Source organism: Lepidochelys olivacea, assembly GCF_965140295.1.
Source record: "Lepidochelys olivacea isolate rLepOli2 genome assembly, chromosome: 4".
Classification (NCBI taxonomy): Eukaryota; Metazoa; Chordata; order Testudines; family Cheloniidae; genus Lepidochelys; species Lepidochelys olivacea.
This window is the reverse complement of record NC_140414.1, coordinates 27,601,008-27,620,537: the sequence shown is the minus strand read 5'-3', so window position 1 is coordinate 27,620,537 and position 19,530 is coordinate 27,601,008. Positions and strand designations below refer to the sequence as shown.

Below are 19,530 nucleotides of genomic sequence, written 5' to 3'. Positions count from 1 at the left end.
GCCTTGGTTGAGGACACTGGACTGTCTCTGTGCCAGCAAGCAGCACATGCTGCAGAACACATCTGTACTGCCCCCAGGAATTGCTTCTGCATGTTCTAGTCTCTCTCTACAGTGTCTATTGACACTGCAACGCTGTCTTTGGTCACTGCAATGCTGTCTCTGGACAGCTGTCTGTCTCTTTCCCCTCTCCGATCTCAGATACAGCTTCCAGCACTCCGTTTTTTGTTTTTTTTTTTCAATTTTTTGACAGAATCCACAATAAGGTCTGCGAACATTTCATCCCGCATTTTCTATTTCTTCCCCCCTCAGGTTTGCCAGCCTCCCAGCCATTGATAAAGGCTCTGTCCTTGAGGGTCTAGCCACGGGGGGAGGGGGGTAAGGGGGGGCGGGCGAACTGGCCAGGATAGGGGGAAAACAAGCAGTTATTGTTGATATCCAAGAGAGGCTATGATCGCATTTTTTAAAGTGTATTTCTGATTTTTCCATCCTGAAGTTTTTCCCTGTTTGAGGGGGCCTCAGAGATGATAGGTCCTGTGTGCTAAACTGGGATTTTTGGACGATGTGTGCTAGTGGGTCCAAGACCGGGGTTTTAGGTTTGCAATATAACTCATTTGGTTTTGCAATTCTGCCATTGAAGCTGGTGGGTGTTGGGAATTATGTTCCCGGTCCATCTTTGCAATTTAGGTTATGCCTTGAAAGCTGTGGGTGTTCCTCGTTTGGCTTTGCAGTTTGGGCTGTTCCTTGGAAATGTGTATATAGGGTTAAAAAGGTTACTAGGGGCATCTGGAATTGAGCTGTATAGTAATTTCCTCTGCTTTCCCTTTAGGCTGTCCTGACGTTACACTGCATGACGTTACACTGAGGCAAGTGACTAGAAGGCAGAGAATGGCTCTATTCAAAAATGCAAAGGGCAGACCAGCAATATATGCCGTGAAGTTATTCATCAAAATAGTGCTTCCCAGAAGCACTGCAGGAGTGGAAGGGAATTGTGATCTCTGCCAGGGGCAATGACTGGGCAGCTATCCCGCAGAATGTCCAGACAAAAATTAAGCAATTTCTCAGTCTGAGGTTCTGGTTTATCTATCCTACAGACATGCTCAAAATGCAGAAAAAATTAAATGTGGTAGTACATTGATTGTTTGAAGACTTAACTACCCCCAGTCTCTCCGTGTAAGCCTGTGAAAAGCCATTAAGAGCTATATAGCTATGCTATCCCGAAGGTTAACTTCTTTTCCTGTACAAATGATTGTTTCAGTTCATACATACCTCAGCAGAGAGCAGTAGCCTTACTACCTTTATGGGCATGCAATGCCGATGTCTACCTCATGTAAACTGAGAACACTAACCAAACTTCTTTGCCTGTAACCACTCCACTGTCTCACTAAAACCCTTGAAGTTTGCACAACTGAATGTTTTCATTATTTGAATATGCTGTGAGAGAGAAGGAAATGGGGGGGGTGTAGAAGTTGAGGCTACACCATGCTGCCAGCTGCCGTTTGAGTTGAGGAAATGTTTTTTTTTTGTTTTTTGGGGTTTTTTTTGGGGGGGGGGGAGGTAAGGCATTCACTGGAAAGATCAGATACAGGCAAGGAGAAGGAAGATAGGTAAATGGGTATGTGCCCTCCATGCTATGGCCTTGTAAACAGTTGATAGTTGGGGCGTTAGCATGAGACAGAAGCCATTTTCCTGACCAGTTCAGCTGCCATTTTGAAAAGGGGCATGGGGGGATGGAGGCTGAGCAAAGGGGGACAGTGCAGGCTAAGGGAAGGAGGGAGGCAGGGGTTGGAGCTGAAAATCTCCTAGCTCCATCCACCCAAAGTGGCTGCAGCTGTGGGGCACAAGGAACAGAAGTGGTACAGTATAATAAATTGTGATGATAGATACTTACGTGCCAAGGTTCCCTCAATAGGATCTGCCTCCTCAAGTCCTGGGCTAGGTTTCTGTTTGGGAATTGGGTTTGCTTCCTACATGGTGGCCCTCAGAGTCATGAGTCACAAAGAGATCTTGGCTTTCTGAGGAGAAGGGGACACTGCCGGCGGTTGTTGCAGGTTCCACAACCTCCTTGGTTTCAGTAGTGGTGTAACAGCATGCAATCCTGTCAGCTCCTCACAAAGAAGGTACAGGTTCTATTTCCACAGCCAGACTATTTTCTGGCATCCTTGGTTTAACGCTAGTTCTCCTGAGCTGTTTGTTATTTAATCCAGTGTTGGTCAGTGCCCCAGTTGTGACTCCTCGTGGGCACTGGTGAGCAGTGTTTGCAAACACATCTTTATTCAGGTGGCTGGCTCCCATAGCTTGTTGCATTGACGCTTCTCCATAGATGGGAAGGCAATCTAGGGTTCCAGCACAGTTGCATGTGGCTGTTCCAAGCATGTTGTAAAGACTGCTGGAATAATATTGCTGTAATTCCGACATACTGGAATCCAAAAGCAAACGGGCCAATCCTAGCTCCATGCCACCTTTTAAACAGGGGAAGGGCCATCCAGTCAGCTTGACCCCAGAGCAGTAGAGGGCACACAGGTAAACAACCAGATCAGTCATGGACACCCACAAAGAAATGCTGGACACCAGTTGGAGGATGCCAAAGGAGTGAGCCATAATATCATTATGTTCACACATACAACAGACCACGCTAACTTAATTCGCATCAAATTTAGTACTCTTAGAAAAAGGGCTGCAGAGATCACGGTAACTGTGGAGTTAGTGTCCTGTGATGGATTCCATCCAGTGTGTGCAGGTGTTTTCAGACCAGACCAACTCAAGTGAGTGCAGATTAATAACCCTTCCCCTAGTAGATAAATGCTTAGATTACCACAGTGTTTGTATGTACTTAAAGTAGGCAGTATCTGTGGTAACTGTGGTGATTGTCAAATGATGACTATGGGTATGTCTACACTGCAATAAAACACCCACGGCTGGCCCATGTCAACTGCCTTGGGCTCGTGGGGCTGTAACATTGAAGTGTAGCTGGTCAAGCTCGGGATGGTAATTTTATAGCCCTGCAGCCTGAGCCCCATAAGCCTGAGTCAGCTAGCACAAGCCAGCCACTGAAATGTAGACATACCCTATGTTAAAAAAAAATCTTCTACTGGACACAGGTAGATGGGCATATTAGGTAAGGGGGAACATTATCACATCTTTTTACATCTCCACAGCAGTACAGAAATCCATCTGAGAGGAAATCTGTCTTCGCAGATGGGGAGGGGCATCCTTCGCTCCTTGGCCACTTCCAAAAGTGTAATAGTTTTGAAATAAGTTGCAATCCTCTCAGCTGAATAACCAGGAAGGTTTGTGGGACATATTCAGACCAGCAGTCACATAGATTACTTATTGTTGGATAGATTCCATAAGAAAAGCACTGTTTATACTCCATTTTTCTCTGAATACATAAGCTTAAGGGTTCCATACAAATATTAAAACCGGTATTTTATTTCTCTTTTGAGAATTTGAATTTATAATCCAAAAAGTTCCCTTGCTGCCGGAATCTAATGAACGGTACGAAATAGTTGTCCTTATATTTGGATTTCAGAACAAAATATCATTTCCCATTTGAAAATGCAATTTAGAAATGTGACTGAAGTTGATTCACCATCCACATTTCTTAACATAATTGTGTTAAATTTGAAAAATTACATCCAGAGTACAAACAATAGTTTTTTTCATTTTCACAAATTATTATGCATGTGTCTTTATGGATGTTTGAAGAGCGTCAGGGCATAAGCATTAAATCATATGTAAATTAATTTCTCTTAGCTACTTGGTCTCGGGAATGAGTTCAAAGCGTATAACAGCTGCAATCTGACTTTTGACAACTTCTTAATATGTTAAGAAATTTATACTACACTACAGACATTTGTTTCCTACAGGGTATTTAGTTGAAACGCTTCTAGTTAACTTGACCTAAAAATCAGAGGCACATTAAATGCTTAAATCCCAGTCCACTGTTTGCACTATTTTTATGCTAACAGTATCTGAAAGACAGTGTTCCCTGTGCTGAATTAAGTAAATGAGGTCTAAAGTGCTGCTTACCGACAAGCACTGAGTGATTTCCAAAGCAGTCCTGACAGTTCTTGTTTTAAATGGCATCCACAGTTTCCTCTCACAAAGGGACAAGATGCCAAACTCAGTGCAAACGGAGAAATTATGTCAGTGCTAGACTAGCCATAAATGAACCCTGTGAAGCTTACTCCATACGAAAGGTGAACTGCGGCTTTCTTGGGTCAGTCTACAGAGCCTGCAGAAGCAAGGCGCTCCGCCCAGGTCAACAGACTCAGGCTAGCAGGATTCACACTAGCACTCTAAAAATAGCTGTTTAGAAAGTGCTCTGAATTCGTGGCTTCAGAGCCCAAGCTACAACTTTATGTAGAGCGTATGAACATTTAGATAGCGCAGCGGTAACATACCAGTGTTAAAGATAGACCGTAATCATTCAGATAAATACGGGTGTCTCTACACAAGGATATTCAGAGGCTGTTAAGGGAATATGGGTATTTTTTTTCATGTTTCCTCTGACAAGGATAATACCGTGTTTTTTAAATTTTTGAGTTAGCCTCTGAGGCCTTAAACCCGGGGCGGGCAAACTATGGCCCACGGGCCAGATCCAGCCTGCGAGCCGTTTTAAGCTGGCTCGTGAGCTGCACCGTGTGGCTCGGCCCTGCTCCGGCCAGGGCGCTGGGTCGGGGGCCGCACCACACAGCTCCGCCCTGCTCCGGATCTCTGGCGGGGCCCTGGGTCTGGGGCCGCACCACGCAGCCTGCTTCACCGCGCCACACGGCCCTGCTCCAACCAGGGCGCTGGGTTAGGGGCCGCACCACCCCCACTCCAGCTGGGGCGCTGGGTCAGGGGCCGCACCACTTGGCTCAGCTCAGCTCTGACAAGGGCACTGGGTGGGGGGCTGCACCACGTGGCTTGGCTCTGCTCTGGCACTTTGGCCAGGGCGCTGGGTCAGGGGCCGCACCACTCAGCTCAGCCCCGCACCAGTGCTCCAGCCGGGGTGCAGTGTCGGTGCCGCACCACGCAGCTCCCAGAAGCCATGGCATGGCCCCGCTCTGGCTCCTACGCGCTCCAATAGGAGCTGCAGGAGCGGTGCTTGGGGAGGGGCAGCGTGCAGAGACGCCTGGCCATGCCTCCACATAGGAGCTGGAGAAGGGACATGCCACTGCTTTCGGGAGCCACTTGAGGAAGCGCCACTCAGAGCCTGCACCCCTGAGCCTCTTCCCAAGCCTCAACCCCCTGCCTCAGCCCTGATCCCCCTCCCGCTCTCCAAACCCCTCGATCCCGGCCCAGAGCACATTCCTGCACCCCAAACCTCTCAACCCCAGCCCCACCCCAGAGCCCGCACCCCCAACCAGAACCTGCACCCCTTCCCACATCCCTGCCCCAGTTCTGATCCCCCTTCCGCCCTCCGAACACCTCGGTCCTAGTCCAGAGCACCCTCCTACATCCCAAACTCCTCATTCCCAGCCCCATCCCAGAGCTTGCACCCCCTCCCACACCCCACCCCAATTTTGTAAGCATTCATGACCCGCCATACAATTTCTATTCCCTGATGTGGCCCTCAGGCCAAAACGTTTGCCCACCCCTGCCTTAACCACTCAGTAGCCTCCAAGACCTGATCCACAAGAACTCAGCTTGACTCTGAACTGGTTACTGAGATATCTGTATAGGCATACAATCAAACTATACTTGAGTCAAACAGGCTTAAGCATAGGAGGTGGGTACAGGGGATACCCCACATCTAAAGTTATACAGGAAATCTCTTCCTTTATATACACATTACATTTCATTTACTATGCATTGTTTCACACGTTTTGGGACTGGCTTGGTTACTTGGTAGGAACAAATCCTTGTACTGCATGCTCTGTCCACACACTGTCCATGTACCAATTACTCTTGACCTTCCCAACTTACCCACTTTTATCATTTCCCTTGGTGTTCCCCTTTATCTTAGCTCGTACAGACATTCTGTTTCCAACATGCTGATCCATTTACCTCTCTAATGCTGTCTCCCAAGATGTGAGGCCTCACCCATATTCTAATTACTCATGTCATGCCAGGCCGAAATATTATTCTAGAAGTACCTGAAAAAGTTACCTATTTTCTAGTGCTGGATGGACAGCCCTGACCACCATAATCTTCCATGTATACATTCAGCCATTGGCATCTCCGCTTGGGATCTTGAAAAAAGGGGCCATTTAATGCCATAAGACAGTAATTGTAAATGTGGCAACACAGCATGGAAAGAGAGGCAGTCTGTAAGGCAGGATGGTCCAAAGTCATTTAGGGCTCTATAGTTCTAAAGCAACACCTTAAGCCCCTCCCAGAAGCCAAGAGGCAATCAGTGTAGCTCATGATGTACTGGTGTCATGCTTTCATTTAATATCCAAAATTGTCCTTTGTGCTTATTATTTTTTAAATACAGGCATAAGATAACATGCCTTCCACTTCAAACAGTTCACTTTGCTGACCAATGCTATCTGGTTTTAGTGACTATTTAAATCAGTGTTTCAACACCATTGCTCCTAACAACTGAATTTCTGAGGATACCTCATCTTTATTACCAACAAAGAGCAAATCGGGGATAGCTATCTTTACCATTACCTTCTGTAGTGAAGTCTGATGCAAAGAAGTGATTTTGCTTCTCTGTAACATTCTTATTCACCTTAACGGTTACCTTTAATTCCAGCAGCTCCAGTCGTTTTATCACAGACTTCAGTCTTCTGATAAGCTAAGGATTTTTTTTTTAATTCATTTTTGGTTTTGGCTATTTGCTTTTCAAAATCTCTCTTAACCATCCTAATTTCCATCTGCCATAGTTTATGTTCCTTTCTGTTGGCTTCAGATGGGCTGATTTTGTACTCTGCTTTTCAATAATGCGAGGGATTTGGGGTGAGGGCATATCTTCGGGCTATATTTTAATAAATTCCATGATAAGACTAATTATTTTAACTAATTATCTGATTGCTAATTTTTTTTTCTAACTTGATTACTCATTTTTTTTTTTACAAAAATCACCCTTCCCAAATTTTAGTTTCACAGAGAAAGCTTTTGATTTGATCCCTCCCAAGATGATGTGGAATTCAATTAAATCATGGGGTTTTTAGGCTACAAACTTCAAAGGGCAGGACCATCTCTTCATGCACATATGTACAGTGACTAGAATAACAGAACTTGATCCTGATTGGGACCCTGGGGTGCATGATTTCCCTTTACAAAAGCTGTGTTGACTCTTTGCCAACATACCATGTTCATCTACGTATCTGGTAAAACTGCTCTCAACTATAGTATCAACCAATTTGCTTGGTACCGAAGTTAGACTTACCGGACTATAATTGCCAGGATCACTTCTGGAGCCTTTTTAAAAAAAAAACAGTGTTACATTAGCTGTCCTCCAGTCATTTGGTACAGAGGCTGATTTAAGCGGTAGGTTACATACCAAAGTCAGTAGTTCTGCAATTTCTACTGCGGATTTATATTCACATATATTCTACTCCAGCGCTCTCTCCACTCTACAAGTCAACCTAAATCATTTATCCCTTATTTCAGCTTGCTGCTGTCAGCCTTGTTTAATCTAGCACGTTGCTGAAAATGGTAGGCTAGATGTGGTATTCATCTTCTTTCATGAGCAGAAAGAAAAGGAGTACTTGTGGCACCTTAGAGACTAACCAATTTATTAGAGCATAAGCTTTCGTGAGCTACAGCTCACTTCCTCAGATGCTGTAGCTCACGAAAGTTTATGCTCTAATAAATTGGTTAGTCTCTAAGGTGCCACAAGTACTCCTTTTCTTTTTGCGAATACAGACTAACACGGCTGTTACTCTGAAACCTTTCATGAGCAGAGGTTCTGTGGCAATACATAGCTCCTTACTTTAAACTGCACCAGTACCAAGTGTGCTCACTGAAAAGGTTCTGTCACGTTGCACTGGCTCATCAACATTAAAAGCTTCCAAAAGTAAATGTCTTTCCCTGCAATTTAAAATCTTATGTACTACCAACTATGTATTAGTAAGGTTTCAGAGTAGCAGCCGTGTTAGTCTGTATTCGCAAAAAGAAAAGGAGTACTTGTGGCACCTTAGAGACTAACCAATTTATTTGAGCATAAGCTTTCGTGAGCTACAGCTCACTTCAAAGGATTTTTTTTTATGTATTAGTAAATTCATGGTTTCTAATTCAGTATTTTATATATATATATATATATATATATATATATATATATATATATATATATATATATATATATATATATATATATATATATATGTGTGGGGATATTAAAATGGTGTAATATTGACATCTTGTGGCATAAGTCAGTCACTACATGAATCAATATTGCAAAAATAATGCTTATTCAAAACTCAGATTAGAAATACAAGTTTTATAATAGCCTGAGAGGTCAAGTTAAAACTTCTGATGTAGTACAGTTCATTATTTCAATCACAGAATAATTTAAACATTTGCATAAAATGAACTGTTTTGAAATTGTCTTATTGTCTTTTCCTTTACAGAGAAAAAAAATCTATTTTCTTTTACTATCCCACATTGTAATTCATTCTACCCTGGGGAGAGGGAGTAAGGCGGGGGAGGGGGGTGAAGGTGCACATGCCTACAATGTTCTGTATGATGCCAAGAAATTGCTATCTGTAGCTGTCATTTGACTCCACAGAGGAGAATAGAAAAGCAATGGTGCCATCATCAGGGAAGCACTCTCACAGGGAGTTAAAATTAGTGATATTTCTTTTCAAATCCATTTCTCCTTATTGGAATTTTCTCACTGCTTATTAATGTTTGCTGAAACAAATCCAAAGTGTCACAATATGAAATGACTTCGCAGAAGTGAGGAGAGGCCTATAACTGTTCATAAATATTTGTAAAATACTTTGGTATTCCTCAATAGAAGGGGAGAGGATTTTTAATTATTTTAACACTACTCTGTTTAATATCATCCATTTCTGGAACTTTTTGCCCCTCTTCTTTACTTGGAAAATATTAATTATTAAGATTAATTCTCTGTTGACATTCTTGGAACTGACGGTTAACCACTTGTGACAGGTATTCTGAAGAGCTCTTTCTTGGACTTCTAATGCTCAGCTGTGTATTATTGTGAACATGCACGTTTCTTGGCTTCCCCCACCCTTTCTTTTCTTCTTCTTTTTTCATTTTTTATATTCAGGCTTTTTAGCTGCCTCAGACTGTTCTTTATTTTTAGAGAGGGGAGGGGAGCATATTATACTAATGTTTGTGCTGCTAAGCATTATGTGAAGGGGGATTTTCATTTTGTGGTATTCTGCCTTCACAATGCATAAAACCACTGTACAACTGATCTGAACGCATTGGATATATGATTGTAGTAAATGAACAGAAAATGATCACTAATGAATTTGGAAAAAGAAAAGGAGTACTTGTGGCACCTTAGAGATTAACCAATTTATTTGAGCCTAAGCTTTCGTGAGCTTTCACTCACCCAATGAAGTGAGCTGTAGCTCACGAAAGCTTAGGCTCAAATAAATTGGTTAGTCTCTAAGGTGCCACAAGTACGCCTTTTCTTTTTGCGAATACAGACTAACACGGCTGCTACTCTGAAACCAATGAATTTGGAGATCTTCTTGCTAAATACAAAAAGATTTGAATTTCCTATTCAAATAAAAAAATGCAACAACAAAACCCCACTTATTGTTTAGGGAGATGACACTAAGATGTTGCCACGCACATAGTGACATGGCTAAGAAAAAGACTCAAGTGAAATCTCACATTCAGAGATCAGCAACCTAGCCAACTACGTAACTGAAAAGAAGATCTGTTTAATGACTTGGTCCTGATCCTGCAAATCACTATGCACGTGCTTAATTTTACTCACATGCATACTTCCACTTCAATGAGAGGAAAGTTAAGCATGTCCTTAAGTGTTTGAAGGACTGGCTCCTCAGTCAGCAAGCTCTATAATTTGTCTGTAAAGCACTAGGCACACTTACGGTGATGTATAAAAACATTTTCAATTCAAGGATGTCCTCTTTGAAAAATCAGATTTATTTATTGCTTTTTGAATGCAAACTACCCAGGATAAGTGACAGACATGCTGTAGCTATTCTCTTTAAATTACACAGAAATCACTTCAGCTATCGAGACATTCAGCACTCTACTGTATTTCTCTAGGTGAAGTATTTCACTGGTGGGCATTAGTTGCCTTTTCCTGTAGATATAGGTCTTGCATTTCTATATTGCATCATTTGTACAAACTGACAGCATCCGAGAAAGGGTAATAGGGAGACATGCAGAAAATGTTTGGCTTTGTTGTTGTTGTTTATTTGCCTAGTGCTCTTTCAGATGCTATAAAATAAATGAAGTAATAATGACTCAAAACAGTTGGTGACTGCTACAGAGGAGAAAAAAAGACACACACATACGCACGGAAAAGTTCTTGATGTTCTTATATGTCAAGTTTAGCTAATAAATGTTGCATAGGCTATACAAAGCGTGTGTAGAGGCAAGCACTCATGTGAGAGTCAGATAACCCAACTGTTCTTTCTATTTTCTCTGTCAAGCACTCAGGAGGACCCCAGCCACACACACACAAAACAGAAAACCTTAAACTGTGCAGAGCTCAGCAGCAAATAAGGTTACCTTCAATGCTGACATAGCACACAACTGTTCCCTCATTTTCAAATGGCAAATTCAGTTTGCTAGCCAGATGAGACAGACTGTGACACTGTACCAGTCTTTGGGTGCCCCCAGGTGGAGTGCCTAAAGATCAGCATTACCTTCTGTCTCAGCAATGTCCTTAGGAGAAGTCCTGCTGAGACAGACAATCCTCTGTTGTTCCAGAAGTTAATTATCAAACAGGGCTCAGGGTCAGCTCTGGGAGACACTCCCAGCTGGAGGTTAATTTAGTGCAGCTCAGAAGGAAGAGAATCAAGGGAGTTGGGTTAAGCAGAAGCCAGAAAGCTGTGGGGAATCACAGAAGTTGCCCTCGATGGTTTGCTCTATTTGTTGCATTGCTGAGATTATGGTTTGTAAACTATGTGGAAGGAACGTGCAGCTAGAGTCCTTTTACATGTTGGTGTCAATCCACAGCCCTGCAAAAAAAAATCCTGATAGTCTGGTAATCTTTGTAGAAATCCCCACCGGGGCCCTAACTCTACCTGCAGTGTAGTGGTCATTGTGAGTATGCTTTTCCTCTTTTATGTCCAGGATTACTGAGGGACATGTGCAGAAATTATGAGTAGGATGGAGAATCTTGGAGTTGCTTTCTCACATACTCTTCATGGCAAGTTGTGTGTCAGATATTTGTATGGGCTAAATCCTTATTTAACCCTTCACAATCTCACAACAAAAAGGAGTACTTGTGGCACCTTAGAGACTAACCAATTTATTTGAGCCTAAGCTTTCGTGAGCTTTCACTCATCCGATGAAGTGAGCTGTAGCTCATTTCATCGGTGTAGCTCACGAAAGCTTAGGCTCAAATAAATTGGTTAGTCTCTAAGGTGCCACTAGTACTCCTTTTCTTTTTGCGAACACAGACTAACACAGCTGCTCCTCTGAAATCTCACAACAGCAACCCATCTGACCACAAGACTTATTTAGTTATTTCCTCTACCAACCAGAACTTGTCCATTGCTTGCAACTTGTTCAGCATGCAGCAGCATCTTCTACACTTCCCCTTATTGTCTTGAGGAAGCACGAGAGCACATTACACTCACCTTAAGTTCTTTACCCGCACTGCCTACAAGAAGGCAGACAACTTTAAAAGTCAACAGGCTCCTTATACTGTCCCTTCACCTCAAAGCAGGCTTCAAAAAGTAATCTTCTATAATGGCTGTTGAAAACAAGTGTGCTGTCTACTTCCCCAATCCTGAAGTGGGGGAGGAGAGGCTCTCAAAAAAAAGATTATCTGTCGTGAGTTTGGAGAATTTTTTTCCCCGCCACTGGTTTGTGTATGGAAGGGGAGCATTTAGCCCTTTGAAATTAGCCTTGCCTTGTTATATGTGATTTACTTTCCATATGACTATGGCCTGATTCTCCATTGAGTTACATTAGGTGTATGTCAGTGTGACTCCTTGAGGTAAGAGTCACACCAGCAGGAAACTGCTGAAGAATCAGGCCCAATAAACTACAATTACAAATACTGCACTACATTTACCCACTTGCAGTATTTGAACTTATTTCCTTTTTTAATACTAAGCATTTGGTAATCATAAGTTTTCCAGAAGTTCCCACCTGAAATTCCCAGCCAATCGAAAATTACATAATGACTGCAAAAAAAACCCAACAACAACCCACAACAGAAAGTTACACAGACTTCTGAAATACTTGGTGTTGACTACAACCAGAGGTTTTGTTCTGAAAAGTATCTTATAGTTTTCAGTGTTGTATTGTACTGTATATCCCCGCACTGGATAAGGCTTTATATTCCTATACAGTTGTTGTGTTCTATCGTACTTAGAATAGTCATTAGAAGCCAAAAGGATCAGTACAGAAATGAAAGCCATTGCAAAAATGTGTATCTGTAAGAATGCACTCACCAGGCTGTTCATTTTTGAAGATGATGAGCCTGCTCTCTGCTTCCGCAAGCTATGAAGATCTTCTGTGTTTCCGTCCTTTGGTTTTAAGATCATCCTGCTGCTTCCAGCATTGCCTTCTGAAGAGGATCTCAGGCGCTTCTCTATGACTCTGCCTTCTCGGTAAGGGCTGAAGCTACTGGCAAGATTAACTATAATAGAGAAGAAATCAGTATTTACATGCAGCTATTTACAAAAATATTTTCTTTGGAAAAAAGTCACATTGCTTCAAACACTTATGCTGAGTGGCAGCTATTCAACTATTTACTATAGAGCTGTACTGTTTGTCTGTACCTGTAAGTATGCAAAATTGTCAGGCCAAGACTAGGCCACCAGCCTACGAGGCTTTACCCAAGGGTCTAGTTCTGTATGTCCAGCCAGTGGAACAGTCCACAATTTCCCAAGGTGCAGAAGTCCCTTCACCCCTTCTCTGTTTAATTCTTAGCATGTTAGGGCACTGCTGTGCTCAACTGCTGCACGCCCCCGCCTCCCCCTCTGCAGGAACTATTACCAGTTAATCCACTGGTGCAGAGAACCTAACTGGCTTCCACTGTTCTCCAGGGCAGGCTCGGGTGTCAACAGTCCACAGCCCCCAGCAGGCTTCTAAGGGTTCCAGGCAAACATGACTTGTAATGTCACGCCCTACACACTTGCCTGCATGGTGGGAAGGCACTCGTTTCAGGACTGGAGCTTCATTTAATAGCACTGCATGAGGCCTAGACATTCTGGGCTGGGCCTCCACCCTACTTTCCCACTTCTGCTCCACACCTGTCCAAACCAAAGCAAGATAACCTGGCACCCACCTTCATCTGTTCTGCCGCTGGGAAACTGAATCCCAGCTCCCAGCCCCAGATAAATGAATATGTTGGGTAGGAGGAGAAGGATTAGATTTTCAGGCATGTGGAAGCAGGGGAGGGATTTTAAAGATGGGAGAAGCACAATAGCACAGAAAACCTTGTGGTTCTATCAAACTCTCCCTCCTTTTCTTATTGCAGAATGGGCTGATGTTAGTCCAAGATTTTTTTTTAATATATCTTTGTTAATATGTAAGTATATACACTTGCCATATTGGATCATGCAATCAATTTGTAGTCTAGTCTGATACTCCATCTACAACAAAGCATTACAAGTAAAATGATGAATGCCAAGCAAAACACATTTCCTTTGAATTTTGTTTAATCCACATACATGTTTTGTATTGATCTTAGATTTTACAAGTACTGTTCTAGAGGGACACAGTGAACACTAAAAAAAAAATCACACATTACTGTTTTTACCTCCTCACGTAATACACACAATGTAAAATTACTGTATTTGAAATATGTTTCTCTATTTGTCCCATTTAATGTGTATATTTGACAGCATCCTGCACATAGTTAGTTTCACTTTTTCCCTTGAATAGTCAGCCAATTTCTTATTTTAAATGAGTTTTTCACTTCACACCAACAAAGGAAGAGAAATAACTTTTTTTTTTTTACTGTTGTTTTTCAACAGGAAAGTGAGATGGTAAAATCACAACAACAAAAAGACAAAGTCTTCATTGCAGCGTTAGCTCATGGTATAACTTGAGTGCTGCCCCTAACGTAACTCCTTTGCACACACATAAATCTCCGGCTTGGTTTAAGCCGTGCTTTAAACTCACCTGTCATGGAGTATGCGGGTGGAAGCTCAAGTGCTGCTGGCACTGGTGCGAGTGCTCCACTGAGGACTCAGTTACTCTGTGCTACTCATACAAACTATCTGGGCAACTCAAGTATTGTTTGGCAGTGTGACCTCTCTCCTCGAGCGAAGCTAACTCGAGAGGAGTTAACTTGGGCTAACACTGCAGTGAAGACAAGCTCAATGAGACACAGGACAGAAGTAGTACCTAGAAGTTTTTAAATCATCTATGTAAACTGACTAGACTACCAAACTGAAGATGTGCCCTCCGACAAAAACTAGTCTGTTGCCTATTTTAGGCTGACAATGTCATTCATCTGATAACTATCATCATACAGTGCCTGAGGTTCCAAAGTGCTGGAACATGTGCAGAAATTCCTATACACCAGGGATAGCCAAAAGGCAGACCACGGGCCAAATCCGGACCATCAGGTGCTTTTGAATGGGCCCCAAAATATTTTTTTATTTACTTATCATTATTGTTATTTTTTATTATATTTTTCTGGAGTCTGGACCTTGACTATACCTTGACCAAGAAATCTGGACTTTGACAAAAAATAATGGACTAACCCTGCTATGCACAAACCCAATTTGCATACACAGTTAAGTGCCCAAGCTAATAGGTATTTGTGCACTCCTAGGAAATGGCATGCAGTCTTTTGAAAATTTTAACAATACATACAACAAATGCAGTTTTGCCAAGTCTCTCGAATTTCCTGTGAATAACGTGACTTTGGCTCATGCTGCAAGCAGTCTCATGATGATGCAGCCTTCATGTTACTTTGGGAAAGCAAAACATGGGCACAATATATCCCCATGCATGCCCTGGAGTCTAGAGAATGGTGTATTTAACTGCAGGACCAGAGACTATACATTCTAAACCGAGATTTTCCACTGATGGCTGTTAATATTTCTGGTACTTCACAATCCTGATTATGAGCCAGTCTCATACGCCAACCTTGGAGGGTAATTATTATTCACCTATTTCACCAATAAGGTAACTGAAAGCTTGCACAAGGTCACTTTAGGCAGAGAAGGCAATATAATTGAAGCCTTTAACAAAAGCAAGTCTTAGCCATTTTATTTCACAATCTTTCAAAATATGGAGTCTTTCAATATGCAAAATTAGGCACTTCTGTAACTCACACTAACACAATGCGGCCCCATGTCACTCTCTCACAGTTAGACTACACTTATGGTGCATCTATACTGGAACAAAACACCTGCACTTGGCCCGGGTCAGCTGATTGGCCCGGTTCAGGCTGTGGGGCTAAATATTGCAGCATAGACATTTGGGCTCAGGCTGGAGCCCAGGTTCTTAAACGTGGTGAGAACGGTTGGTCTCAGAGTCTGAACATCTACATTGCGATTTTTAGCCTTGCAGGCCAAGCCCCGCAAGCCTCAATCAGTTGAACCAGGCTCTGAGACTCGGTGCCCCAGGTTTTTTTACTGCAGTGTAAACATACCCCTAGAGCTGTTGACTCTGCTATACTTCATCCTAAAAGATGTGATTCTTCAGCTCAAGTACCACACGGTCATGCTTTTACAGTCAGTGATCTGCGGTTCCTTGCCTCCAGATGACCCAAACAGGGGCACTGTTACATTTGGCTATGCCATTTGCAACGACTAGACCACTGCCTGCTCCCACAGCCAGGAACAGAAACCACGAATCCTGATGCCTAGTGTTCTATGGCTGTCTCCAGTATTGCCAACCTCAACAGATCAAAAATCATAAGACCCCCCAGACACGTCTCCCAAAATCAAGAGATTCATTGGCCAAAATTACTTTACTCATAAATTTGCAAGAGTTGGCAACTCTATCATCATCATCACACATTGAGAGTGGACCGAGTAAGCTAAAAATCAGAAGACAGATAAAAAACATGTATTTAATCTTTCAAAAACAAAAGCACAAGTTTGGCTCTTTTTTACTTTTTGGGTTAACAATACTGCAAATGTGTAAAGCTATTTTACAATTTTGAACACCTTTTTCAAGAGAATCAAGGCAAAAATCCACATGACCTACCTTTAGAGTGATGTGTTTTAAAGGATCGGGATTCAAAGGAGGAGGGAATAATCTTCGATTCTGTTACAGGAATTGTTTCTCTAATGCACTCAGATAACGTTATTTCATGTTGGTCCCCACATAATCCACTTGCCTTTGGAGAGCATTCCACCGTTTTTTCTCCATGATGTAACGCACAAGTTTTTAACTGTGCATCTGCTGAGTTAATTTCTCCTATGTGCCCAGCTTCTTTAACAGGAAGTTCAGTGGCTTGCAATAATACTTGTGTTTGATTAGCAGCAGTATTTTTAGGTAAGGTATTTGATTCTGTACTACAAAAGCTTGTATGATTCACAGGAGATATAACAGCAGACAGGGAAGTACTTTCGACATGATCTATTTTCCTCACATAAGCAACAACAGGACTGAGGAAAATTTGAGAGGTAGAGGTATTATTGTCAAAGTTCTCTGTGTGTGGTGCCGTGTTTCCACTACTGGGCACCACGTCAACTTCTGAGAAAGACTCTTCGGTCAAGGCTAAAAATTCTGAAGGGGTCTGGACTGTGGTGAGGTCTGCAGAAAGTTGTGGTGATTGCAATGAACTTCCTGCACATTCTGTTATCTCAGCAGAACATGATGGAGAGGATTTTACTGTTACAGGGTCGCTTTCAACATATGGTTTAATCTCCAACAAGCATCCAGACTGTTGTACACAGGAAACTGACTGGCTCTGGGGGACTGGCTTTGAAAACCTGTAGTGTGATGAGAAAGATTTCGGGAGAAGTTTCCGTGAGGATTCCTTAATAGATTGTCTACTTTGTTCCTCTATAAAGCCAGAGTCATCGCCCTCATTTTTTCCAGAACGTATGCAATTTATAAAGACATTCTTATTAGTTGATGGCTCTTTCCCCTTTTCAAAGTCCTCCGTCAAAGATCTTGTTATCTTCTTGCTCCGTGAACTGCCAAAACCAACTGAATGCCTTCCTCTGCTTTTAACATGTTCTTCCAAGCTCGGTTTTTGGAAATTGTTGAGAGTTGACTGAACACCATTTGAAATACTTACATTCTGGCTTGCCAATTCAGACTTCTGTTCACTCCCCTTCTTGTTGTGGAAACTGATGGAAGGAGTGCGGAATATGCTCCTTCGCTTGCCTGTACTACCTGAGCTTGAGTTGGTGCTGGAGGGAGAGGAGCTATGAACACCCACAGTATTAATGGAGGAGGGTGAGGAAGGAAGTGAGTCATGTCTTCGACTAATACTTCTCCTGAATATTGGCAGTCGAGACACAAGAGTCGAACGTCTTGATCCTGAGTCCCCCATCAGGACCTGAAGTGTTCGGGACTCTAGACAGCCAAGACACCAATCTGGGGTGAGGAGGGAAAAAAAAGATATGTTTTATTACGTCAACCTAAATCTTTGGGCAGGCACATTTTTAAATCAATCTGAAGATATGAAAATGTGAATGACATTTTTTATTATAAAAGTCCATTTTAAATACAACTGGAAGTTGATGCATTTATTTTATTCATGGCACTTAGACTAACAATATACAGTTCAACATGCAGTTCTGAAACTCTGGCAATCGAGCAAAAGATTAGGATAAATAGTATCAAATAAATAGTATCAATAGTATCCTGAAGGACGACCCATCACTCTCACAAATCCTTGCCTACAGACAGCTCCTCAACCTGAAGCAAATACTCACAAGCAACCACACAATAGAACCACTAACCCAGGAACCTATCCTTGCAACAAAGCCCGTTGCCAACTGTGTCCACATATCTATTCAGGGGACACCATCATAGGGCCTAATCACATCAGCCACACTATCAGAGGCTCGTTCACCTGCACATCTACCAATGTGATAGATGCCATCATGGGCCAGCAATGCCCCTCTGCCACGTACATTGGCCAAACTGGACAGTCTCTACGTAAAAGAATAAATGGACACAAATCAGACGTCAAGAATTATAACATTCATAAACCAGTCGGAGAACACTTCAATCTCTCTGGTCACTCAATTACAGACCTAAAGGTCGCAATATTACAACAAAAAGACTTCAGAAACAGACTCCAACAAGAGACTGCTGAATTGGAATTAATTTGCAAACTGGAGACAATTAACTTAGGCTTGAATAGAGACTGGGAGTGGATGTGTCATTACACAAAGTAAAACTATTTCCCCACGTTTATTTCCTCCCCACCCCCACCGCTCCTCAGACGTTCCTGTTAACTGCTGGAAATGGCCCACCTTGATTATCACTACAAAAGGTTTTCTCGCCCCCCCCCCCCGCTCTCCTGCAGGTAATAGCTCATCTTGATCACTCTCCTTACAGTGTGTATGATAACACCTATTTTTTCATGTTCTGTGTGTATACAAATCTCCTCACTGTATTTTCCACTGAACGCATCCGATGAAGTGAGCTGTAGCTCACGAAAGCTTATGCTCAAATAAATTGGTTAGTCTCTAAGGTGCCACTAGTACTCCTTTTCTTTTTGCGAATACAGACTAACACGGCTGTTACTCTGAAAAGTATCAAATACCGTAGATATTTTTTAATACTCTGCCCAAACATTATTTGTTCCTATCACTTTTGCACCATGTCTACTTCTAGATTATAAACTCTCTGGGAAAAGGATCATGCCTTCTCTGTGGTCTATGAGGGGGCCAAGCATTCTTTTGGCCACCTACAATCTGTAATTTTCAATGGAAACAAAAGAAGTTAAGTGCCCAGTTCACACTAAAGTTCAGTGCGGACTTGGTGCCTAATTCCCTTGGGTTCCTTTGAAAATGAAGGCAAAACTACACCAACTATAAGCTATATGAATAATCTCACAGGAGGGGAAACACCAGATCTCGAGTCAAACAACTTCACGCTCTAACATTACATTCTTCCTAGGCCCTTTTCTAGTCTAGTTTTGTATGGTTAAATATTTATGATTATATTTCTGCATTTATATTCTACAGATTTCCTTTTAATGTTTTACTGAACTCACTTTTGCAAATTACCATTCTCCTTTATATTAAATTACCTTCAAAATTAATAAAAACAATTTTAAGCCAAAAGTGACACCCTGCGATTTTTAGAAATATCTCTGACCTAATGAACAGAAGCAGATCCCGATCAGGAAAGCAGCTGGACTTCAGGAAAATGCAGCTGCAATATAAATATAGGAAGCGTTGTACTATGGATCAGATCCACAAACAGAAAAATAGTGACACAGGTCACATGGCTATAAGAACAAGCAAGGCTGTAGATCTGACTTTTAGATGAGACTTCAGCTGGAGTTAGGAGCATTCAGCAGCTTTTTAA

General features: G+C 42.2%; 1 protein-coding gene across 4 annotated transcripts in view; it reads right to left on the bottom strand.

Moving 5' to 3' along the window:
* CCSER1 (coiled-coil serine rich protein 1) overlaps positions 1-19,530 on the bottom strand; it is a 1,064,058-nt gene that overhangs the window by 934,695 nt on the left and 109,833 nt on the right. For all 4 annotated transcript variants that reach the window (XM_084627194.1, XM_084627195.1, XM_084627197.1 and 1 more), the window contains exons 2-3: positions 16,237-17,580; positions 12,516-12,703 (exon numbers count right to left, since the gene is read on the bottom strand). In XM_084627194.1, the coding sequence (XP_084483320.1) occupies positions 12,516-12,703; positions 16,237-17,536 (1,488 nt within the window). In that variant the 5' untranslated portion in view covers positions 17,537-17,580. The remainder of the gene's footprint in view (positions 1-12,515; positions 12,704-16,236; positions 17,581-19,530) is intronic.